The 20,144-nt window shown below is 40.9% G+C and overlaps 1 protein-coding gene and 2 pseudogenes across 3 annotated transcripts; 1 reads left to right on the top strand and 2 right to left on the bottom strand.

Moving 5' to 3' along the window:
* Positions 1–8,667: 8,667 nt before the first annotated feature.
* LOC145589304 (pyruvate kinase, cytosolic isozyme) lies at positions 8,668–12,489 on the top strand. The gene is made up of 4 exons (XM_081645824.1): positions 8,668–8,823; positions 9,003–9,262; positions 10,743–11,204; positions 11,450–12,489. Exons 2-4 carry the CDS (start codon positions 9,005–9,007, stop codon positions 12,260–12,262), a joined length of 1,533 nt encoding a protein of 510 aa, XP_081501950.1. The 5' UTR covers positions 8,668–8,823; positions 9,003–9,004; the 3' UTR covers positions 12,263–12,489.
* A 1,221-nt stretch (positions 12,490–13,710) lies between these two features.
* LOC145587272 (alpha-galactosidase 1-like) lies at positions 13,711–17,181 on the bottom strand (annotated as a pseudogene). Its single transcript, XR_014101234.1, has 15 exons — positions 16,882–17,181; positions 16,444–16,502; positions 16,188–16,244; positions 16,053–16,087; positions 15,865–15,968; positions 15,542–15,617; positions 15,378–15,436; positions 15,215–15,280; positions 15,017–15,105; positions 14,854–14,925; positions 14,641–14,723; positions 14,469–14,559; positions 14,342–14,391; positions 14,122–14,262; positions 13,711–14,002 (listed from the first exon to the last, which is right to left on the bottom strand). The product of XR_014101234.1 is annotated as an alpha-galactosidase 1-like (transcript).
* Positions 17,182–17,885: 704 nt separating this feature from the next.
* On the bottom strand, positions 17,886–19,924 carry LOC145587271 (alpha-galactosidase-like; annotated as a pseudogene). Its single transcript, XR_014101233.1, has 7 exons — positions 19,739–19,924; positions 19,313–19,371; positions 19,163–19,219; positions 19,008–19,042; positions 18,811–18,915; positions 18,143–18,675; positions 17,886–17,952 (listed from the first exon to the last, which is right to left on the bottom strand). The product of XR_014101233.1 is annotated as an alpha-galactosidase-like (transcript).
* Positions 19,925–20,144: the final 220 nt, after the last annotated feature.

Here is a 20,144-nt window from a genome sequence, read left to right on the forward strand (position 1 = left end):
TTGTCATCCTTAAGCGGTAAATTTCATGCCTAAGCGCCGCATTGCCCCTAGCTTCTGGAAGAAAGTCTAGGGCGGTCTTCATGGCCTCCCAATTGGCCGACTCATCATAAAGCATTACTCGCAAAGTGGGCTCGTACATTTCAATTGGGAGTACAACCTCAGCTCCATAGACCAAAAAGAATGGAGTCTCCCCTGTAGAACTCTTTGCTGTTGTCCGTATGGACCATAGCACATTGACCAACTCGTCTGCCCATAGGCCGCCTGCCTTTTCAAGCTTGCGCTTGATCCCATTTGAAATCAACTTGTTATAGGCCTCAACTTGGCCATTGGCTTGTGGTCGGCCGACTGAGGCAAAACAATGAGTTATGCCCTGGTCCCCCAACCATTCCTTGAGTTGGCGCGTCTCAAACTGAGGTCCATTGTCGAACACCATTGACTGAGGTACCCCGTACCGAGTGATTATGCTCTTCCAAATGAAGGCTGACACATCCGTCCATTTGATGCCCCGGACGGCCTCAGCTTCAACCCATTTAGTAAAATAGTCCACTGCCACTAGTACATATCGTCTCTGGCCGGATGCAGGAGTATACGGCCCCAAAATGTCCATGCCCCATTTAGCAAAAGGAAGCGGACTACTGATGGCTGATAGACTATTTGCTGGACGATGAATGAGGGTTGAAAATCTCTGGCACTTGTCACATTTTTTCACCATTTTCATGGCGTCCGAATTCAAGCTCGGCCAGTAATATCCCAAATGTGTCGCTTTTTCAGCTAAGGCCCGTCCTCCAATGTGCGAGCCACAATGTCCCTGATGAAGGTCGTCCAACACATCATGCCCTCTTTCAGGAGTTATACATTTAAGGAAAGGCTTCACAAAAGCTCTTTTGAATAGCTCCCCATCCTTCATCTCAAACCAGGCCGCCTTTCTCTTCAATAGCCAACTCTCTTTCGGATCGTCCGGAAGTATTCCATCCCTTAAGTAGGAAATAATTCCATCCATCCAGGTTGAACTTCTATCTATTATATGAACGGGCTCGGCATCAATGCTCCTTTTTTCCTTTACTTCCCAAAACACTGATCTTGGAGTATCACATGACGCCGAGGAAGCCAATTTGGAGAGCGCGTCCGCTTGATGATTCTCTGAACGGGGAACTTGCTTGAGAGAGAAAAGCTCTAGGCCTTCGGCCTCATTTTTAACTAGCTGCATGTACTTTATCATGGCCGGCTCCCTGGCCTCAAAGCCACCATTGACCTGATGGACTATTAGCTGGGAGTCCGAGCATACTTCAATTTTGGTTGCCCCGGCCGCTTTACACATCCTTAGGCCGGCCAACAATGCTTCGTACTCAGCTTCATTGTTTGACACTTGGAACTGAAACCTCAACGCGTACTCATACTTGTCTCCCTCAGGAGATTCACATATAATACCAGCGCCACACCCGGTCGCCGTTGCACTACCATCCACAAACACTTTCCAAACTTGGTCCCCGGCCGGCTGAAGATCAGGCCGTGTCATTTCAGCCAAAAAATCTGCAAAGGCTTGCCCCTTGATTGCCTTCCTTGGCTCAAATACAAGGTCAAAACCTCTGAGCTCTAAAGCCCACTTGAGCATGCGGCCACTTGCCTCCAAAGTTGAGAACGGCTTCTTCAAAGGTTGGTCTGTATAGACCACGATTGAATGTGCTAAAAAGTATGGCCGCAGCTTCTTGGATGCCATGTACAAGGCCAGGCCAAATTTTTCAATTGGGGGGTACTTCAGCTCAGCATTGTGAAGTACATGGCTGATAAAATACACTGGGACCTGATGGCCGTCCCTTTCAGCAAGAAGGACGGCACTTAGTGAGTGTTCAGAGATGGCAAGATAGATGTATAGCTTCTCATTCCTGAGCGGACTGACGAGGCGAGGCAATGTATGCAAGTGACTCTTCAACTGTACGAATGCTTCCTCGGCCTCCTCTGTCCACTCGAACATGGCTTTCTTCTTTATGGTTTGAAAAAAGTAACGGCACTTATCCCCTGACCTTGACAAAAATCTTCCAAGGGCTGCTAAACAGCCGGTCAGTCTTTGCACTTCCTTGATTGTTCTTGGAGACTTCATGTCAAGGACGGCTTGAATTTTTTCAGGGTTGGCCTCAATTCCACGTTGATCAATCAAAAATCCGAGAAACTTGCCGGACTCAACACCAAATACACACTTCTTTGGATTTAACATCATCTTATGCCGCCTGAGTTCGGCGAACGTTTCTCGTAGATCCTTGAGATGGTCGGGCGGCTCTTTTGACTTGACAATCATGTCGTCAATATATGCCTCCAAGTTCCGGCCGAGCTGGTCTCTGAAGACTGTATTAACAAGCCTCTGAAATGTAGCAGGGGCATTCTTTAGGCCGAATGGCATAACCGTGTAACAGTACAACCCCTGCTCGGTCACAAACGCTGTTTTCTCTTGATCTTCTTCCCACAAAGGAATTTGATGGAATCCGGAGTATGCGTCCATGAAGCTCATAAGGGCGTGTCCGGCCGTAGAGTCAACCAAGCGGTCGATCTTAGGCAAGGGGAAACTATCCTTAGGACACGCCTTGTTGATGTATCCATTTTATATAATATTTTACCCCCGTCCCTTGGTCATAATTAGTAGTGTTTTTGGCTCTTTAGAGCCACTTTTATTACTAATTGGTGTTTTCTAGTGTTTTCGTAGATTTGGTTGACTTTTACAGGGATTTATGCTTTTGGAGTATTTTTCCCGAGATATTTTGGAGCAATCACGAGCACTGGAGAAGCATGACCAAATTTTATAGCCCGGGGCCGGTTAGAGACATCGAACCGGTGATTAAGGGCTCGGTAGAGGTGATACCGGGGCATTTGGACCGAGTATTCAAGACCCAAAGAGGAAACCCAGATTGGCCCGAAGAATTGGAGCCCAATCGAAGTCCAAATAGTGGCCCAAATGATCCGCCCGGCCAAAAAGGCTGGCGCCCGGATGCGCGCCCGGCCGGGCGGGAGGAGCGCCCAGTGATCCGCCCGGCCGGGCGCGAGATTGTTATGAGAGGTGAAAAAAGGCGCGCCCGATCGGGCGGTGCCTCGCCCGATCGAGCGCGTGTTTATTTAGGAGACAATTAGAGTCGTATTAATTTGTTTTAGTTTAGGATTTTTGTACGGAGTATAAATACTCCTCCGTAATACGTTTTTAGATCATCTCTTCTTTTGGGGAGATCTTCTTCTCTCTTCTTCTACCACTTCTTCTTCTCTTAATCTTTTCTCTTAGACTTTCTCTCTCTACTTAGTTTTCTCTTTCTTAATCTCTCTCTAAACTTTTGTTCTTATTTCTTTGATTAATTCCAGATTTATTTTGGTGACGATTTCTCTTCCCTTAATCTTAGTTATTTATTTTATTCCTTTGATCATGATTTATTTTATTGCTTTGCTTAGTTTGTATTTAATTATGTGTGAGTAGTTTAATTTCTAGGGTTTATGGGGATCTAATAAATAATATGAAGGGGTAAATTATTGTTGTTGATTATCAATGCTAGATTGATTTCCTATTGATTGATTTAATGCTCTGTGACTAGATTAGGCCTATCTTTTATGCATGAGTTTGACAATATTGATTCAAGAATCGAGAGATGAGAATTAATGTTTAAGTCTAGTTTCAATAGGCAAGTTAATTTATAAATGGTTAAGTCAAGATTCGAGAGATGAGATTTAATACCGATAAATTAATTGTGTGATTGTAATAAGTAGCGAGAGCCCTTTACAATCTGATTAATTGATGCATTGATGATTGACTATTATTGATTGTTGGTATTGCATGATGATTTCTTATTGGATTGTTTTAATGTTTTACAATTACGGCTTGTAAAAGTATAGCAATATTAAATTGATGAATCGAGCAGATGTTAATTTGATATTAAAGGCTATTTTCAATAAGAACTTAGATCTAGTAAATTGCGAGAGCCTGTTAGGTCTATGTTGGTTAATAAATTGCGAGAGCCTGTTAATCATGTTATTTATGCAATGTCAATGATTGATTACCCTATTTTACCCAGGAGTATTATTTATTGGTGAACCTATGCCCTAGATCCTTTATATATTATTTTCTCCTTTTTCCTACTCTTTTTAGTTTAGTTTCATATTCAACTTTTAATATTGGTTACTTAAATAATTTAGATTATAATATTTAATTAGGAGTAAAAAGACTTGTTTCCCTGTGGAGATCGACCCTACTTCCCTATCTACTTTAGTTAGTGAATTAGGTAATTATTTTTGATTAGGGGATACGACTTTACCCTGTCACTTGTTCAAGTCTGTGTAATCCACGCACATCCTCCAAGTCCCATTCGGCTTTTTCACAAGAACTACATTGGCCACCCAATCTGGGTAAAAGCATTGCCGAATGAAACCGGCGTCCAGCAGCTTTTTTACCTCTGCTGCGGCCGCCTGATTCCTCTCTTCTCCGTGATTTCTCTTCTTCTGGCGGATAGGCTTTATCAAAGGATTCACGGCCAACTTGTGCACGGCCAGGTCAGGACTTATTCCTGGCATTTCACCAACTTCATATGCAAACACATCTTTGAATTCTCTTAACAGCCACACTAACTCATCCCCAAGCAATCCCAAGGCTATAGTGCCGACACTAACCGTCCGTTCTGGGTGGTTGGAGTCAAGCACTATATCCTGGTGGCTGCCGGCCGGCTGGGGCCTCAACTCATCTGGCCGGCCGACAGTTATTAGTTGCTAGGCTTCCTCTGCCCTGGTCGCCTTACGCTTCTGGCCGACCTGGTAGGCTGGGAGTGAGGTTCCTTCCTCCTTTACCTCGGACAACTTTGGGCCGCGTGCTGTTGGCTTCACGGCCAGCTGATTACATTCCTTGGCCATTTTTTGACTTCCTTGAATTGTTCCGATTTTTCCGTCTGACCTTTCAAACTTTAGCAACATCAAGTGGGGCACTATGACCGCCTTGGCTGCATTGAGAGTAGGGCGGCCAAGGATTACGTTGTACCCAATCAATTCTTTCACCACAAGGAAACGGACGACCATGTCTCTTCCTTCCCCCCTCTGTCCGAAACGGATGGGAAGGTCAATCCGTCCGACTGGATGAATGATATTCCCCCCAAATCCTACTAAGGGGTGAGTTATATCTTGGAGGGCATCTTCTGGGAAGCTTAAATTCCTCAAGGTAGAGAGACTTATGATATCGGCCGAACTGCCCGTGTCAATCAATATCCGCCCCACCTTCAAATTTGCTATTTTCATTACAAAGACCATGGGATCATTGTGCAAAGCTCTGACCTCACCACGGTCAGCCTCACTTATAATCACTTCAGGAAATGGCTCAGCTTTAACAACGTCCGTTTGCATCACATTTGACAGGTTTCGGGCGTCCTGCTTGATTCCTTTCATGGTAGGGCCGCCTGAAGCAAAGCCTCCAGATATGACGGCCACAAAACCTGAATCAGTGCTATTCCCATCATCTTCCTTGTCATTCTTCTTTTCGCTTTGTTGCTTTTTCTCGGACGTGTTGTCTGTCCGCTTGAAGGTGAATTTGGACTTGGTCACATAGGGTTTCAGCAGACCCTTGTCGGCCAACTTATCCAACAGTCTCTTCAAGTTGATACACTCATTCGTGTCATGACCCACATCCTTGTGGTAATGACAATACTTGTTCTTGTTTCTGAACTGGGCCGAGGCTCTCAAAGGCTGAGGCTTCTCAAACTCAAACTTGTCTTTTATTTCCATCAAAATGGAGTAACCATCCTTGTTGAACTCATACTGAGGCTCGTACGTCTTGCTTTTCTTTGACTTGGGTTGCTTGTCATCAGCTACCCAGATTTCTTTTCTTTTGTTCCCTTCTTTCTTTCGACCGGCCGAGTCTTGCTGAGAAGATTGCTTCTTCTCAGCCCTCTTGGCCGGCTGTTCTGATTTGGTGAGCGAACAAAAATCCGTGGCCTCAATATAGGCTTCGGCTTCCCGCAATACACCTGCGTATGACCGAATCTTTTTTCTTACCAAATCAAACTTAAAACCATTATGCCTTAATCCCCGGAGAAATTCTGAGTAAGCCATTTCATCCGGAAGATTATGAATTTGGGCTTTTTCTTGGTTAAACCTTTGGACGTACGAGCGTAGTCCTTCATTCTTTTCTTGGACAATTGTAGCCAAGTTGAGACTTGTCTTTCTTGGTGGGATGTTGTATGAGAAGTTTCTCACAAACAACAAACTGAGGGTGGTAAAGCAATTGATGCATCCGGCTGGAAGGCTGTTAAACCAATCCTGAGCTACCCCTTTGAGAGTGGCCGGGAAGCATCTACACCATGTAGCATCATCTACGCTTTGCAAGTACATCAGATTCCTGTAAGAGGTAACATGCTCTTCTGGGTTGCCCGTACCATCATAGGCACCCACTAGTACACTCTTCACTTTTGCTGGTTGAGGAGACGCTAATATGTCTTGCGAAAACGGAGGCGGCTTATCTCCCAAATTCAACAAACGCATCTGCCAATCAATGGGCTGAGGCTGAGCGGACGTTCCAGCCAGGTAGGGAGTCTGGCCGAACATCTGACCATACGGCCCATATTGCCCAAAAACTTGGGGAGTTGGTTGCATCAACCCATTGAGTACTTGAGGGGGCTGATATGGCAATGGCTGAATTGGTCGGGGAGTAATAGTATGACTCTTGCTGGAAGCAGCCGTGTTGGTGTATTGGGAGAAAGATTGGTTGGAGACTCCCTCCGGCATGGTTGGGGTAGAGGCCGTGTAAGAGTACGCAGCCCTCTCCCTTTGTTTGTGCCGAATGTAGTCCCTTGCATCCTTAAAACGCTGGGACGGTTCAGCCTCTACTCTTTTTGGCTGTCTGCCCTTCCCCCCAGCCGACTGTGTTTTCGCCAGCAGGTCAGAGAAATTGGTCCGTGGGACTCGGGGAGACCTTCCGTGCGGACGACGGAATGGGGTATTACCAGCATCGGTTGCATTGGTCTTGTTGTTGGCTTTCTTAGAGGTGCATCCTCCCCCTTTTTGCTGGACAGCCGCTAACTCCTTGCGAAGCTTAGTCAGCTCGGCCATTAAGGCAGCTGGGGTAGGTTGTTCGGCCTCTTCAAATGAGGCGGTCAAAGGATTGCTTGAGTGTATGGTAGTACATATGTCCTCTACATATCCGTCCTCACCTGGACGAGGTCCAGGATTAGGTGTCTGACCATCTATTTCCATAACGGACGAGTATCCCCACAGACGGCGCCAAATGTTTCGGGGTTTTTTGTGATTCCCTCGGATACTGGTCACGCTCTGCTGGCAATGAGACTCGGACACCTGCAAAATAACGAATATTCCGGTGCACGGAATATTCGCCTCCGACGCTCAAGTTAGTGAACGGAAACGGAAAAGGCTAGAGAGAGAAAGTAGAGAGAAGTTGGAGCTCTTTAATGCTCTATATTTATGGTATGTCAAAATCCCCCTTTTCCATCATAAATGATTGGGGTATTTATAGGGGTGAGAACATGTACCCCTTTAGGGTTTATCCCCTAGAATTTCGTGACATGATTGGCTGCGCAATCAGAGGTCGCCACGTGTCGTAGGGGGCGCCGTTTTACGGCTTTCAAGGTTTTCTCGGGATTTGGGCCTAGGGTCATCAGGGCCCTTTTCTCTTTCTGATTTCAGCATTGGGGCATTTATAGATGGCTGACATGTGTCATCATGACTAGTGGACACGTGTCTCAATCTCATAGGGACACGGGTTGCCTGTTTATTGGGCCACGTGTCACTATAAAATTGGGCCACGTACCTGGGGTATTTTTACCCTAAACACCTTTAGCCCAAACCAACAGAAGATCAAACCGAAGCCCCATAGCCAAAAAACCCGGCTTAAATCCTGCACCAGAAGATCGGTACACCGATCTGCAAGCCCCATATCACACCAACACACCACACAAACAGAAAAAATAATAAAACTAAAAAGCACACAACGACTTCTAAAAGGAAAAACAGAACGAAAACTAAAACCTAAAACAAAAAACGAAACCCTAACATCCCACCCCGCCGCCAAACCGAGTCCCACCACCCACGCTCTGGGGTTCACTGACCCAGCCCACGAACCGCCGGAAATAAACGCACGGACCACCGAGGCCCGCCTGAGAAGCCCGAACCCCACACGCCCCTGAGCCGCTGCAACGACAACCCTACACGAGGGACTTAGAACGGCACTACACGAGGGACTCAGAGGGAGGAAACTCCCTCTCCCCGTTCTCGTAAACCACGTCGCGGCAACGGACAAAGGGGTGGGGCGTAGGCGCGGTGGGGAGGCGGTACAAAGAAACGACGGCAGGCCGGCCTCACAGTCGGAGAAGAACAACGGCGGCGGACGAAGAGGCGGTGCGGCGCAAGATGAAAGGCTGAAAAAACGAAAAACCATAACGGAAAAAGAAATAAACAAGCTAAAGGGGTAGATCGGAGGCTCGCCAACGCTGTGGCGTGGGCGGTGAGCCACACGCCCGCCGGCGAGCCTCATAGCCGGAGAAGAAGAAGAGGGGCGGCTGTTTATGGGGGGGAGAGAGAGAGAGAGAGGGGATTTTTTTAGTTAATGGTTTTTAGATTCAATTGGGAAACATAAATAAAAGTAGTAAAAAGAAGAAATTGTAGACTTGTGAGAGGGGAAAGAAGGTAGAGAGAGTAGGGAAATAATAAATACTTCTTAATAAAATATCTTAGAAGGCTGTGGAGGAAAGTAAAAACCACTGCTGTCCGTTGTTCCTCGTGTTTCCTCTCAAAAAGCTCAGTCGTCTTCCTCGTTCAAGCCCACTGACTTGTTCCCAAATACCATCTAGGGTTTTTCAATTCGTGAGTCAATTTTCTCATTCTCTCTCTATATATTGCCTATTTGATTTGATTTTTATAAAAACATTACATCTCAAATTCTGTTTGATTTGATTCCCTGTTTCGTTCAATTTAGTCCGATCTGTGCTCTTTTTTGTTTAACTGATTGATTGATAAAATAAGCAATTCTTTTGTGTAATTAGAAATGGCGAACATAGATATTGAAGGAATATTGAAGGAGATTCCCGAGGATGGAAGAGTACCAAAGACGAAGATCGTGTGTACGCTAGGGCCGGCTTCACGGTCGGTGCCGATGCTGGAGAAGCTTCTGAGAGCGGGTATGAATGTCGCTCGATTCAACTTCTCCCATGGAACTCATGAGTACCATCAGGAGACTCTTGAAAACCTCAAGATTGCTATGCAAAACACTCAGATCTTATGTGCTCTTATGCTTGATACCAAGGTCTCCCCTTTCTCTCTCATTCAATTATATAGCTTTTGCTTTTTTATGTTTTAATCGCGTCAACAGGTCGACTTGATTCTGATTATTGTTTTGATCCGATTACATATCCGAGTTGACCTACCGATGTTAATGCAATCATATGTTTCATGCTTATTTCAGTAATACTTATACCTAGAATTCTTAGGGGAGGATGGATTTTATTTGATGATAAATCTTAAATTTTATTTGCAATCAATTTTTCGTTTATAGGCTTTATTTAGGGTGCTGTGTGCCATTACCGTATGTAAAGTGTGTTAGCTATGTATCTCAAATGGAATCTAGGTGGAATTTGTGGATTTTATGTGGCTAGCTTTTGCTTGTTTCTAGCTGTTGTATATGTAAACAGTTTTTTTTTTTTTTTTCCTTAAAGATTTAACTGTACTGTAAATTATATGATCTTTCAACTGAGACCTGTATGTGGTGCCCAAACAGTCCTGTAGAATACAAGAATGGCTAATGTGTAGCCTGCAAGCATTTTTCTCCACTTCATTGTCATTTGTCTAAAATTATTAATACAATGTAGCAGTTTGGTTTAAAGGCTTCTGAATTCATGGCCAATTGTAGCTACTGTATCTGTTTTGTTTCTTGTATGAACGAAATCCTTTTATCGAATAATCAAGGAAATTTTTAATACTGAAGTTCTATCATAATATTAGCAAAAAATATTTAACAATGCTCTCACACAATCACACTGTTGCACCCATAAATCCATCTGAGCCCTCTCCTCTGGATAGCATAAATATCATTTTATTAGTTATGCTTTATCCTTGAGCATTTAGATTTTATCAACTTTGTCTTTCACATCATCTCACAACTTGATGTCTAACAGATTGTCTTTCTAGGCCTCATATTTGCAGAACTGTCTTGGTTTGGTTTGTCTGCTGCTGCTTGACCTAAAGATTTAGTTAAAAAAGCCAAATCATTAAACTTGGAAAATTTGTACCAAGAAGCCTTTATGCTTGTTTAACTTCTGCCTTGTTCTCAATTTGCATAGTATGGAAGGATATTCAACTCAAACCTTGAGACCCCCCAATCCCCCATATGGGATCCTTGCCATGTTTGGGAAACTGCTATCCCCCCTGCCTAGTAGTGGCCATCAGGACCTGTAAAAATGACTTACAAGTTACAACCAGGATTTTATCTCATTCATCCCAACAAAACTGTAACCTGGATGGGCTCCTTGATGTGATGTTTAATTGTAATGTGACAACTGGCAAGCAGTGCTTTCATGTTTTCTATGCTCTTACAGTGTAAATGTATTTTATTTTGTGATCTTCTGGGTACTTTCTTTTTACATGAATCTCTTTGACAGTTGCATAGCCTGAGTGGCTTGCTGGATCATTTGATTAATGATTATCTATTTTAAATGTGTATTTGTCAAACTGTCAGTACATTTACATTTCTTATTTAAAATAATCTGCTAGAGTTTCTGATGTTGTAGGGACCTGAAATACGTACTGGGTTTCTGAAGGATGGGAAGCCCATTCAACTGACAGAGGGACAGGAGATCACTGTTTCTACTGATTACACCATCAAGGGTGACACAGAGATGATTTGTATGAGCTATAAAAAGCTGGCTGTGGATCTTAAACCCGGAAACATCATCTTATGTGCTGATGGTACTATTACTCTCACTGTTCTGTCTTGTGATCCAGCTGGTGGAACTGTAAGGTGTAGATGTGAGAACACTGCCGTACTGGGTGAGAGGAAAAATGTAAATCTTCCTGGAGTTGTGGTTGATCTGCCAACTCTGACAGAGAAGGATACAGAAGACATATTGGAGTGGGGTGTACCTAACAACATTGATATGATTGCTCTGTCTTTTGTCCGGAAGGGATCTGATCTTGTTCATGTCCGGAAGGTCCTTGGCCCCCATGCCAAACATATACAGTTGATGTCAAAAGTAAGTGAAACATAATTTTTTTTTTTAATTATTTAATTATTTATTTTTTAATTTTTGCTTCTAGGTCCAGGTTTTGACTTAGTAGTATTGGATGTGAAGTCTCTCATCACCTAGTTTTTTGACCTGTTATTTTTGCTTTAGTGGCATTTGAGTTATGTTAATGTTTATTTTTTTTGTAGCATGCCAGCATCCACTTGACCTTTTTGTCTGATTGAATCCGTTCGATGTTTTTTGAATTTATTCAGGTTGAGAACCAAGAGGGAGTGATCAATTTTGATGAGATTTTAAGGGAGACTGATTCATTTATGGTTGCACGTGGTGATCTTGGAATGGAGATTCCAGTTGAGAAAATTTTCCTGGCACAGAAGATGATGATTTACAAGTGTAATCTTGCTGGCAAGCCAGTAGTCACTGCAACACAGATGCTTGAATCCATGATTAAATCTCCAAGGCCTACCCGTGCTGAAGCCACCGATGTTGCTAATGCCGTCCTTGATGGAACTGACTGTGTTATGCTTAGTGGTGAGAGTGCAGCCGGGGCTTACCCGGAGCTTGCTGTCAAGATCATGGCTCGTATATGTATCGAGGCAGAATCTTCCCTTGATTATGCAGCTATCTTCAAAGAGATGATTAGGGCTACTCCTCTACCAATGAGCCCCTTGGAGAGTCTTGCATCTTCAGCTGTCCGAACTGCTAATAAAGCCCAGGCAAAGCTCATTGTTGTGATGACACGTGGTGGTACAACGGCCAAATTGGTTGCTAAGTATAGGCCAGCTGTACCAATCCTCTCAGTAGTTGTCCCTGTCTTGACAACCGATTCTTTTGACTGGACTTGTAGTGATGAGACCCCAGCAAGGCATAGTCTTGTATACAGAGGTTTAATCCCTCTATTAGCTGAGGGGTCTGCCAAGGCTACTGATTCAGAGTCTACAGAGGTGATTCTGGAGGCTGCTCTGAAGAAAGCAACAGAAAGGGGCTTGTGTCTTCCCGGTGATGCTATTGTAGCACTTCATCGTATTGGAGCTGCATCTGTTATCAAGATTTGCATTGTGAAGTGATTGGGTAAGACATTAGTCTCTGATTCTGGTCTATTGGAAGAATGGGAGCAATGGTGGCGAGTTGCCTTATTTTGATAATGCTTTTATGCTTTGTAATATCTTGGCCGAATTATTTTTGGAGCACTTAGTTTTTATAATTATGATCTTATGGATCAGTGTTTTGCAATTTTTAAGCTAGAAATAAACCAAGGACATATATTTCAGGCAAACTGTGTTTTGTTCTCGGATTTCTTCCTGCAGACCTCCTGCCATAATGTTTTCTTCTCTAAATCCCTTTTCAAGTTCCCAGGTAGCTATAAAGTCGTTGAGTTTCATTGTATACTTGCGCATTATTTAGAGTTGTCCCATCTGTTTGATAAAATAAATGCAGCAGGCTAATGGTAATTTGGTGAACTGTAGTTCGGCACGGTGCCTGTTGTGGTGAGGATAGGATAGGGATGAAGGAGAATTGGGAAATGATTAGTGTATTATTAAGGGGACCATGTAGAAAAATTTGGAGTGGAAACCATTTATTATTGCGTTCTTTTCCTAAGAGGCAGGTCGGGCTAGTTGCTAGTAGTACGCCACGCTTAACATGCCAAAGTGAAAGAAACAAAAATGGTTTGTCCAAATTATGCCAAGTTCTTTTCATTGGTACCGTCATTCTCATTCCCTTTTTTTTTTTTTTTTTTTTTTAAATTTATTTATTTTGGTGGGGGGGGGGGGGGGGGGGGGTAGGGGTGATGCAGAGGTCATTGAGGAGAACGTGCAGTACAGTGAGGGGTTATCTTTCTTGGCCATTTCTTTTCTACCCATAAAAAAAGTAGGCTTCTTTTTCAAAAGTTAAGGCCGAATTCTGGACTCAACAAGTTGCCCACGCTGTTGAGTGTTTTTGATTATAATGTTATGGTATCAGGAAGGTAACTGTAATGAGGCAGCAGCAGCAGCAAGTGAATCGTGGCTGCAGGACGGTGGCACGCCTGTGCTGTATACTTACCCAGTATTATTTTTAGTATAAAATGAAATTTCTATTTATTTCCTTGGATTTTATTCAGTTCTACTCCGTAATATTCTACTCGTAGCTAACACCTTGGCTTTTCACACATGAATGCTGGGCGATAATAAAAACAAAATATCCGTCAAGAGATTGCTTCAGACTTACCTTTTGCACGCTGACTGATTACGTATGTGCATGGTGTTTTCCTGAGATGATAAAATACTAGTATATAAATATACATCTATGTAAAAAATAAAACCTCATCTCATTAATATAATCCTTCTGTAACTTTACAGTCTATTTTAATTATTTATGAAGTAAATCTGTCTTAACAACTTCTAGAAGAAGCTTATTAACAACTCAAACCATGAGAGTGGTGACTGGTGATCTGAGTGAGTGAGTGACCAAGGGCAAGTACGGAATTTGAGTGCTACAAAAAAGACAGTATTCCAAATGATGACTTATATATGATCAATTGAATCTATAAATATCTTCTCCTTTTGATAATCAGCAAATTATTTAGCTAAATAAAAGTAACTAACTTACAATACAAAAGATAAATACTCTTAAAAGATAAGTACTACTAAAATGATAAGCTAGCTAACTAAGTCAACTATTATCAAAAAGGAAAAGATTCTTAACTATCATTTATTAATAACTATCTTGGGAACTCAGGCAACTGGTTTCAATACATACATCCTGCTTGCATGAGAGTTGATGGTTGCTGTCAGGTTCTGCACAAACTTTTGCTTAAGAGTTTTATGCTGCATCAACAATTACAAAGAATTTAATATAATACATAAAAATTGCAGAATACACAGGAAATAGAGCTAATTGGAAGAAAAAAGTAGCTACAAAATACACAGGGTTAAATATGTTATACCTCCCAAATATCCCTAGCTTCTACAATGCTGCTGACGGGAATGCCAATATCATCCCAGTGAGCTGTTATAGAAGTACGAAACGCACCTCTATTCACTAAAAGTAGTGCTACCCTGTAATTGGTCAGAGGCCCTGACCATACCTGTCACATGGAGATAAAAATTTCTTACCATCATCTATATAATTAAGAAAATATGTTAAGGTGTAAGAAGATTTCTTACCTCCAAATCACCTTCCATCCTGACCTTTTTTGCTTGAATACCAAGAGGATCTGTACATAGAATTATGATGTTACCAAATAGTGTGAGGTGTCATACAGCTAATGCAAGTCATCAACATCCTGTTTACCTTGGTTTACTGCTATGACTTCTTTATTACCAATGATTTCCATTGTTTCCTTTGTCATATTTCTTACATCACACCCAATAAGTAGTGGTGCCTGCAGTGTCTCTTTTCGTATAAGAATTTATGACAACATTTTTCTAAATTAAATAAGATGGGGTTGAGAACTTCACTTCACCTTGGAAATGGCCCAAATGCTAAAGTGGACTATGTATTCGTGTTTTGACATCCCTCCATTCCCCACCTCAAGCATGTCTGGATCTATTCAGTCACAAAAGAAATCTCAAGTTCTCAACAACTCTCATATCTCCACCATCTACCAATAATTACTTTAACTAGTGCATAGAAAAAGTATGTACTACTGTATTTTTTCTAAACATGACTCCCATACCATTCCAACCACCGGGTCTTGCAAGATCAGCATAAATTTCATTCATGTCGGCTCTAGTCAGTAGTCACCATGCTGCAGTAAGTAAAAAGGTTAACATTTTAAACAAAATATCAGATAACATGATCATTACATATGTAGCAACAAATATAAAGAATAAAAAGACTCGACCTATCCCAGTAATCAGAAATGTCATTAGTAGTTCTCCAGCTATTGCCCACCGGATAACCCCATTGTGCAGGATGCATGTCTCCCCTAATCAAGAAGCAAACAACCAGAATCCATGCCATTATTGACACGCTTTAAAATAATGCATATCTATGTTTGGAATTTGGATGAAAACATCGTTGTCTTCTATGATTACCATTCGCAGAGTGAAAAGAAAACAGGGCGACCAGCTTCCATTAGTGCTCTGGTCATCACCGGGTATCTACACAGCGAAGCATATATGTTCAGAGAAAATCTAGAGTAACTTTTAATATTGGAAAACAATTCATAGCTTAGTTGGTCATAGTACATTAATATACCTAACAGTAGGTTTTGAGCCATCGTTATTGCAATTATCATACTTCAAGTAATCGATGCCCTGTAGAAATTTCACAAGTAACTAGCAGGTACTATTGAGCAGAAAGCCTTGATATGATTCAGACTCAGAAATGATATCAACTGAAAAGAGTTGTAATTGTGATACCCAAGATGCAAATGTCTTTGCGTCTTGCACCTCATGTCCAAGTGATCCAGGCATTGTTTTACTGCAAGTGTAGTACCTATATATAATGAAGATTTTGATGCATCAGAAACTATTTTCAGGGAAATCAAGGAAGGAGCTAGTTGCTGTCAGAAGATACCCTGCATCTGAATAAATCCCAATCTTTAGACCCTTGCTGTGTACATAATCTGCAAGAGCTTTTATCCCAGAAGGAAATGTGGATTTCTTATATAATGAAGATTTTGATGCATCAGAAACTATTTTCAGGGAAATCAAGGAAGGAGCTAGTTGCTGTCAGAAGATACCCTGCATCTGAATAAATCCCAATCTTTAGACCCTTGCTGTGTACATAATCTGCAAGAGCTTTTATCCCAGAAGGAAATGTGGATTTCTTGGGAACAAAGTTACCCTGATACATCATGAAAAAGGATAAACATTAAATGAATTTTCTTTGATTAACCTTGCACTGTGAGAAGGTAAGACAGAGACAGACCTTGTTATCGCGAGCTATTTCTGCCCAGCAATCATCTGACGAAGCAAAAAAGTAGAAAATTCAGCAGCAAGGCAGCAGTACATTACACATAAAGGAAAAGGAGGACTATATGTACTACATCACTACATTACCTACCAATGTTCACGTATTTGTAACCAAGCTTAGAAAGACCAGTTGAAACTAATGCATCAGCTGTCACAGAGGAGTGAAATTCCATTAATAAGAAATGTTTTATTTTAAATTCATTTACAGTATTACTCCCTTCGTTTTCAAATAATGGTCTTGCATGACTCCTTGACTGATTGTATTGAGGATAATGTGGTTATCCTACAGGACTATTTTTATTGTGAATAAGAGGGAGTACAAAATATATCCAAACTGCAAATCTCACCGGTTTCTTTGACAATCTTTTCTGTGACATTGCAGCCAAAGTGATTCCAACTATTCCATCTGAACAACAAACAAAAAAGAAAATGGTTGTAAGCCTAGACATATTTGACTCATGATAATAGCAATTACACCTTTGGAGACTCCGAAAAATCACTATTAATATGATCTGTCTTGTTTATTCATTGTCTAGCCTATCCAATAAGTTATGAGAAATATATGATTCAGAGAGAGGCAATAATATTAACAGTGAAGTAGGTAGTGTCATGCATTATTTCATGGAATCATCAGCCTAGCACAGTGCCAAGGCCTGTCCCAGCCACTATTATTGGCCCCCTGATGAGCTTTGCAACTACGAACTATGGAGCACTAGTCTAACATTACAAGTAGTTGAGCAGGGTAATAAGTATAGGAAAGGGACAAAAAGAAAGTGAGAGCTTACCCCATGGGAGGAGTGAGAGCAAGGCCATTAGAGAGCAAAAATCTCCGGTATGAACTGTGAATGACAACATTATGCAACTTTGTTGTTGTGCTATTCATGCCAGAACTGTTGCACCTACCTTGATCAATCATTACAAGTAGCAACATTGCCCATCTGAAAATCATCATATCACCTTAACAATGTATCTAATACAATTACCACGTTAAAACTCGGAAAGAAAATAATACAAGAGAAAAGGAACTCTTTAAATCAGGACAATTCTGAAGGGCTTTAATTATGGGTAGAATATAGAAAAAATGATTTTTAATGATTATTGGAGATGCCTAGCATGAGCTTAAATAGGCAAAGCACATTACAAGTACTACTAAAATGATAAGCTAGCTAACTAAGTCAACTATTTATCAAAAGGAAAATATTCTTAACTATCCTTTATTATTCCCCTCAAATTGGGATGTTTCTACTATGGTCATCCTTAAATGACCATCACTATACTTAAATGTGATTGGCCAATTTTTCCTTTTTTTAAAATGTTGGTCAAATTTTTTTTTTTTTTTAATTTTTTCTATTTTTAATTATTTTTCAATTTTCCGAAAATTAATTTTTGATTTTCCGAAATTCTTTTTTTTTTTTTGAAATTATTTTATTAAAACAGTTTTTAATAAAATCCAAAAATAAGATTAAATTAAAAAAAAACAAAAATAAAAAATCGTTCTTCAGTGTTCTTTGTTCTTCAAGTTTCATCAATGTTCGTTCTTCAAGTTTCTTCAATGTTATTCATCTATGGATGAATTTTTACCACTAATTACTGATTTGTGTCCCTTAAACTTGTACATTGATGGACATTAAATATATGGTCCGGATCTAAACAACATATTCGAAATTTAAGATATCTGAATTCCGAGTTTTAGGGAATTTGGGTTGGTTTTTTAATCCTTGAATAATTGTTTTTGATTGTATAGTATCCATCAATGGATGCGAAATTGGCGATATTTTATGTTATTCGAAATTTAACCCGTTGTTCTCCAACTGTTTCCAATACTTGGGGCCCAAGTTGCTGGATCTTCTTGTCCCCTGCTCATTACCAAGTTTTATGAGCATATGCATTTTATTTTTGTGAGAGAATCATGCTATTTTCCCCCTCTTAGTAAACACAAGTTTTATAAGAGGAAGTGCTACATACTGCATAGTTCTGTAGAATATCCTCATAGTAACTAAATGTGAAATTACAACTCCTTCAAGTTGAACTTGATGAATCACTTACCATTCACATAGGGAGAAAAATATACGTCTGCCACTTTTTAGTAGGGCCTTACTCATCTTAGGGTACCTATCCACAATTGATAAGTGTTAGTGTTAACCTGAAACCATGGGGCTGGTAAGGCTGGTAATGAAGCAGATCAATTTCAGATTGTTAATAACACCAGTGAATAATTACTATTTTGACTTTCGTATGCTTGTAGCCTTGTAGTCAGTATTATGTAAGTAGTTACAAACCTTTCCTTTGGGTCAATCCCGTTGTTCTCACAGTTGTCATATTTCAAGTAATCAACACCCTATTTCAGACATTTTTTGGAGGGGAAAAAGGTCAAAAAAAAAAAAAAAAACAGCTGATGAGCAATCTTTATCTACATTAATCCAGCTAGAAGCCTTCAACTGAAAGATTGTTTACCATTCCATGTTGAGTGGCCTTGTATCATATCAAGATATCAATTACTCACCCAGGAGGCAAAGGTCTTCGCATCCTGCTTTTCATGGCCAAGCGAACCTGGCATGGTCTTGCTACAAGTCTGAATTCTGAAACAGCAATCTTGGTTTCAGATTTAAGCCGCTTAAACATGCATAGAGTTGTAACAGGATTGACTTCATATCACTATTTTATTTTATTTTTTTTCTGAGATGATCCATAAAATTTTGAGATAGAGTGAATACCCTGGATCTGAGTAAATTCCAAGCTTCAGCCCTTTGCTATGAACATAATTTGCTAGTGCTTTAATTCCTGATGGAAAAGGTTGAAGCTTTGGGAACCAAGTGTCCCTAGAATATTTGCACGGAGTTGGATTAGTGGGAGAAATTATAAATGTAAAGGAGACAGTAAGATAATCAGATATTCAAGGGTGAGAATGCACCTGAGAATCTCTGTTGAGTTCTGCCCAGCAATCATCTGTTATGTTACAGTTGATGACTTAGTAAGAACCTTTTTTTTAGGCCTAAAATGTTTTAGAATTTTGTAATTCAAAACAACAGGAAGCCAAACATTATCTCAAAAAGTTTGTAGATTTACCAATGTATATGTACTTATACCCTAGATCTGCTAGGCCACTCGACACCATAGCATCAGCTGCAGAAATGGTTTACAAAGATGTCCGTCATATATTCATATCTTGGAGCATATGAAGAACCTCCAAATATTATTTATTAGAAAAGGAGTTACCTGTTTCTCTTATCAAATGCTCATCAATCTTACAGCCAAAGTGGTTCCAGCTGTTCCACCTACTCAGAGGGAGAAAAACATGACAGATTCAAATATGAAGCAAATTTGACATTTTCCTTCTGTAATTTGATTTTACATGAGACGAACTTATTCTCTTTTCTTATCTCAAGTATGTAATCCCTAAAACATTCGTGTTTATTTAAAGGAGAGTGAAACTAGGAAACTTACACGAACACAAAGGGGGGAAAGGTTTAGGTTGCAGTTAAATAACTTTACAACAGAATCGTGCTGACCATTGTTTTTGATTAAATATTTATGAAATATATGCAGTCAAATATAGACAGACATTTATTTGCCCTTCACTGAATTTCAAGTTACTCTGAAGCCAAAGTTTAAAGGATGACAAGAAAGAAGTACTACACTTACCCCATTTGTGGAGTAAGACTAAGGCCATTGTTTAGGAGACTAAGCCGCCTGCCACCCAGAGACGTATTTGCTACTGATCTATTATTGGGAAGATGCATACGAGTTGCATGTGCAGTTCCTGCCACCAATATGATCCATACCAGTATCCTACCAATCAAAGCTCGGTCATGACCAACGCGCGATGACATCATTAAAAGAAACACCATTTCTCGCATGTTGCTCGTATACCAGTCCCATACCAGTATTGTTGCTCGCATGTTCAGTTGTACCATTTCTCCGAAAGCTGCAAGCTAGTAAGTTATCCTGGCCGATTTTCTGTTTATAGTTTATCCGAACAGTATTATACAGGAGTACAATCAAAGGAGAAAGAGTTGGAATGTGTTGTGTATGGATGGAAATCAAGGAT

This window comes from Chenopodium album, chromosome 17 (genome assembly GCF_948465745.1).
Source record: "Chenopodium album chromosome 17, dcCheAlbu1.1, whole genome shotgun sequence".
Taxonomy (NCBI): Eukaryota; Viridiplantae; Streptophyta; class Magnoliopsida; order Caryophyllales; family Amaranthaceae; genus Chenopodium; species Chenopodium album.

Bases quoted from the DNA above. Each gene is read 5' to 3' on its own strand.
- LOC145589304 (XM_081645824.1), top strand. From the start codon at position 9,005: ATGGCGAACATAGATATTGAAGGAATATTGAAGGAGATTCCCGAGGAT. The intron at 9,263-10,742 runs GTCTCCCCTTTC...CTGATGTTGTAG, and splicing joins CTCTTATGCTTGATACCAAG to GGACCTGAAATACGTACTGG. The intron at 11,205-11,449 runs GTAAGTGAAACA...GAATTTATTCAG, and splicing joins ATATACAGTTGATGTCAAAA to GTTGAGAACCAAGAGGGAGT.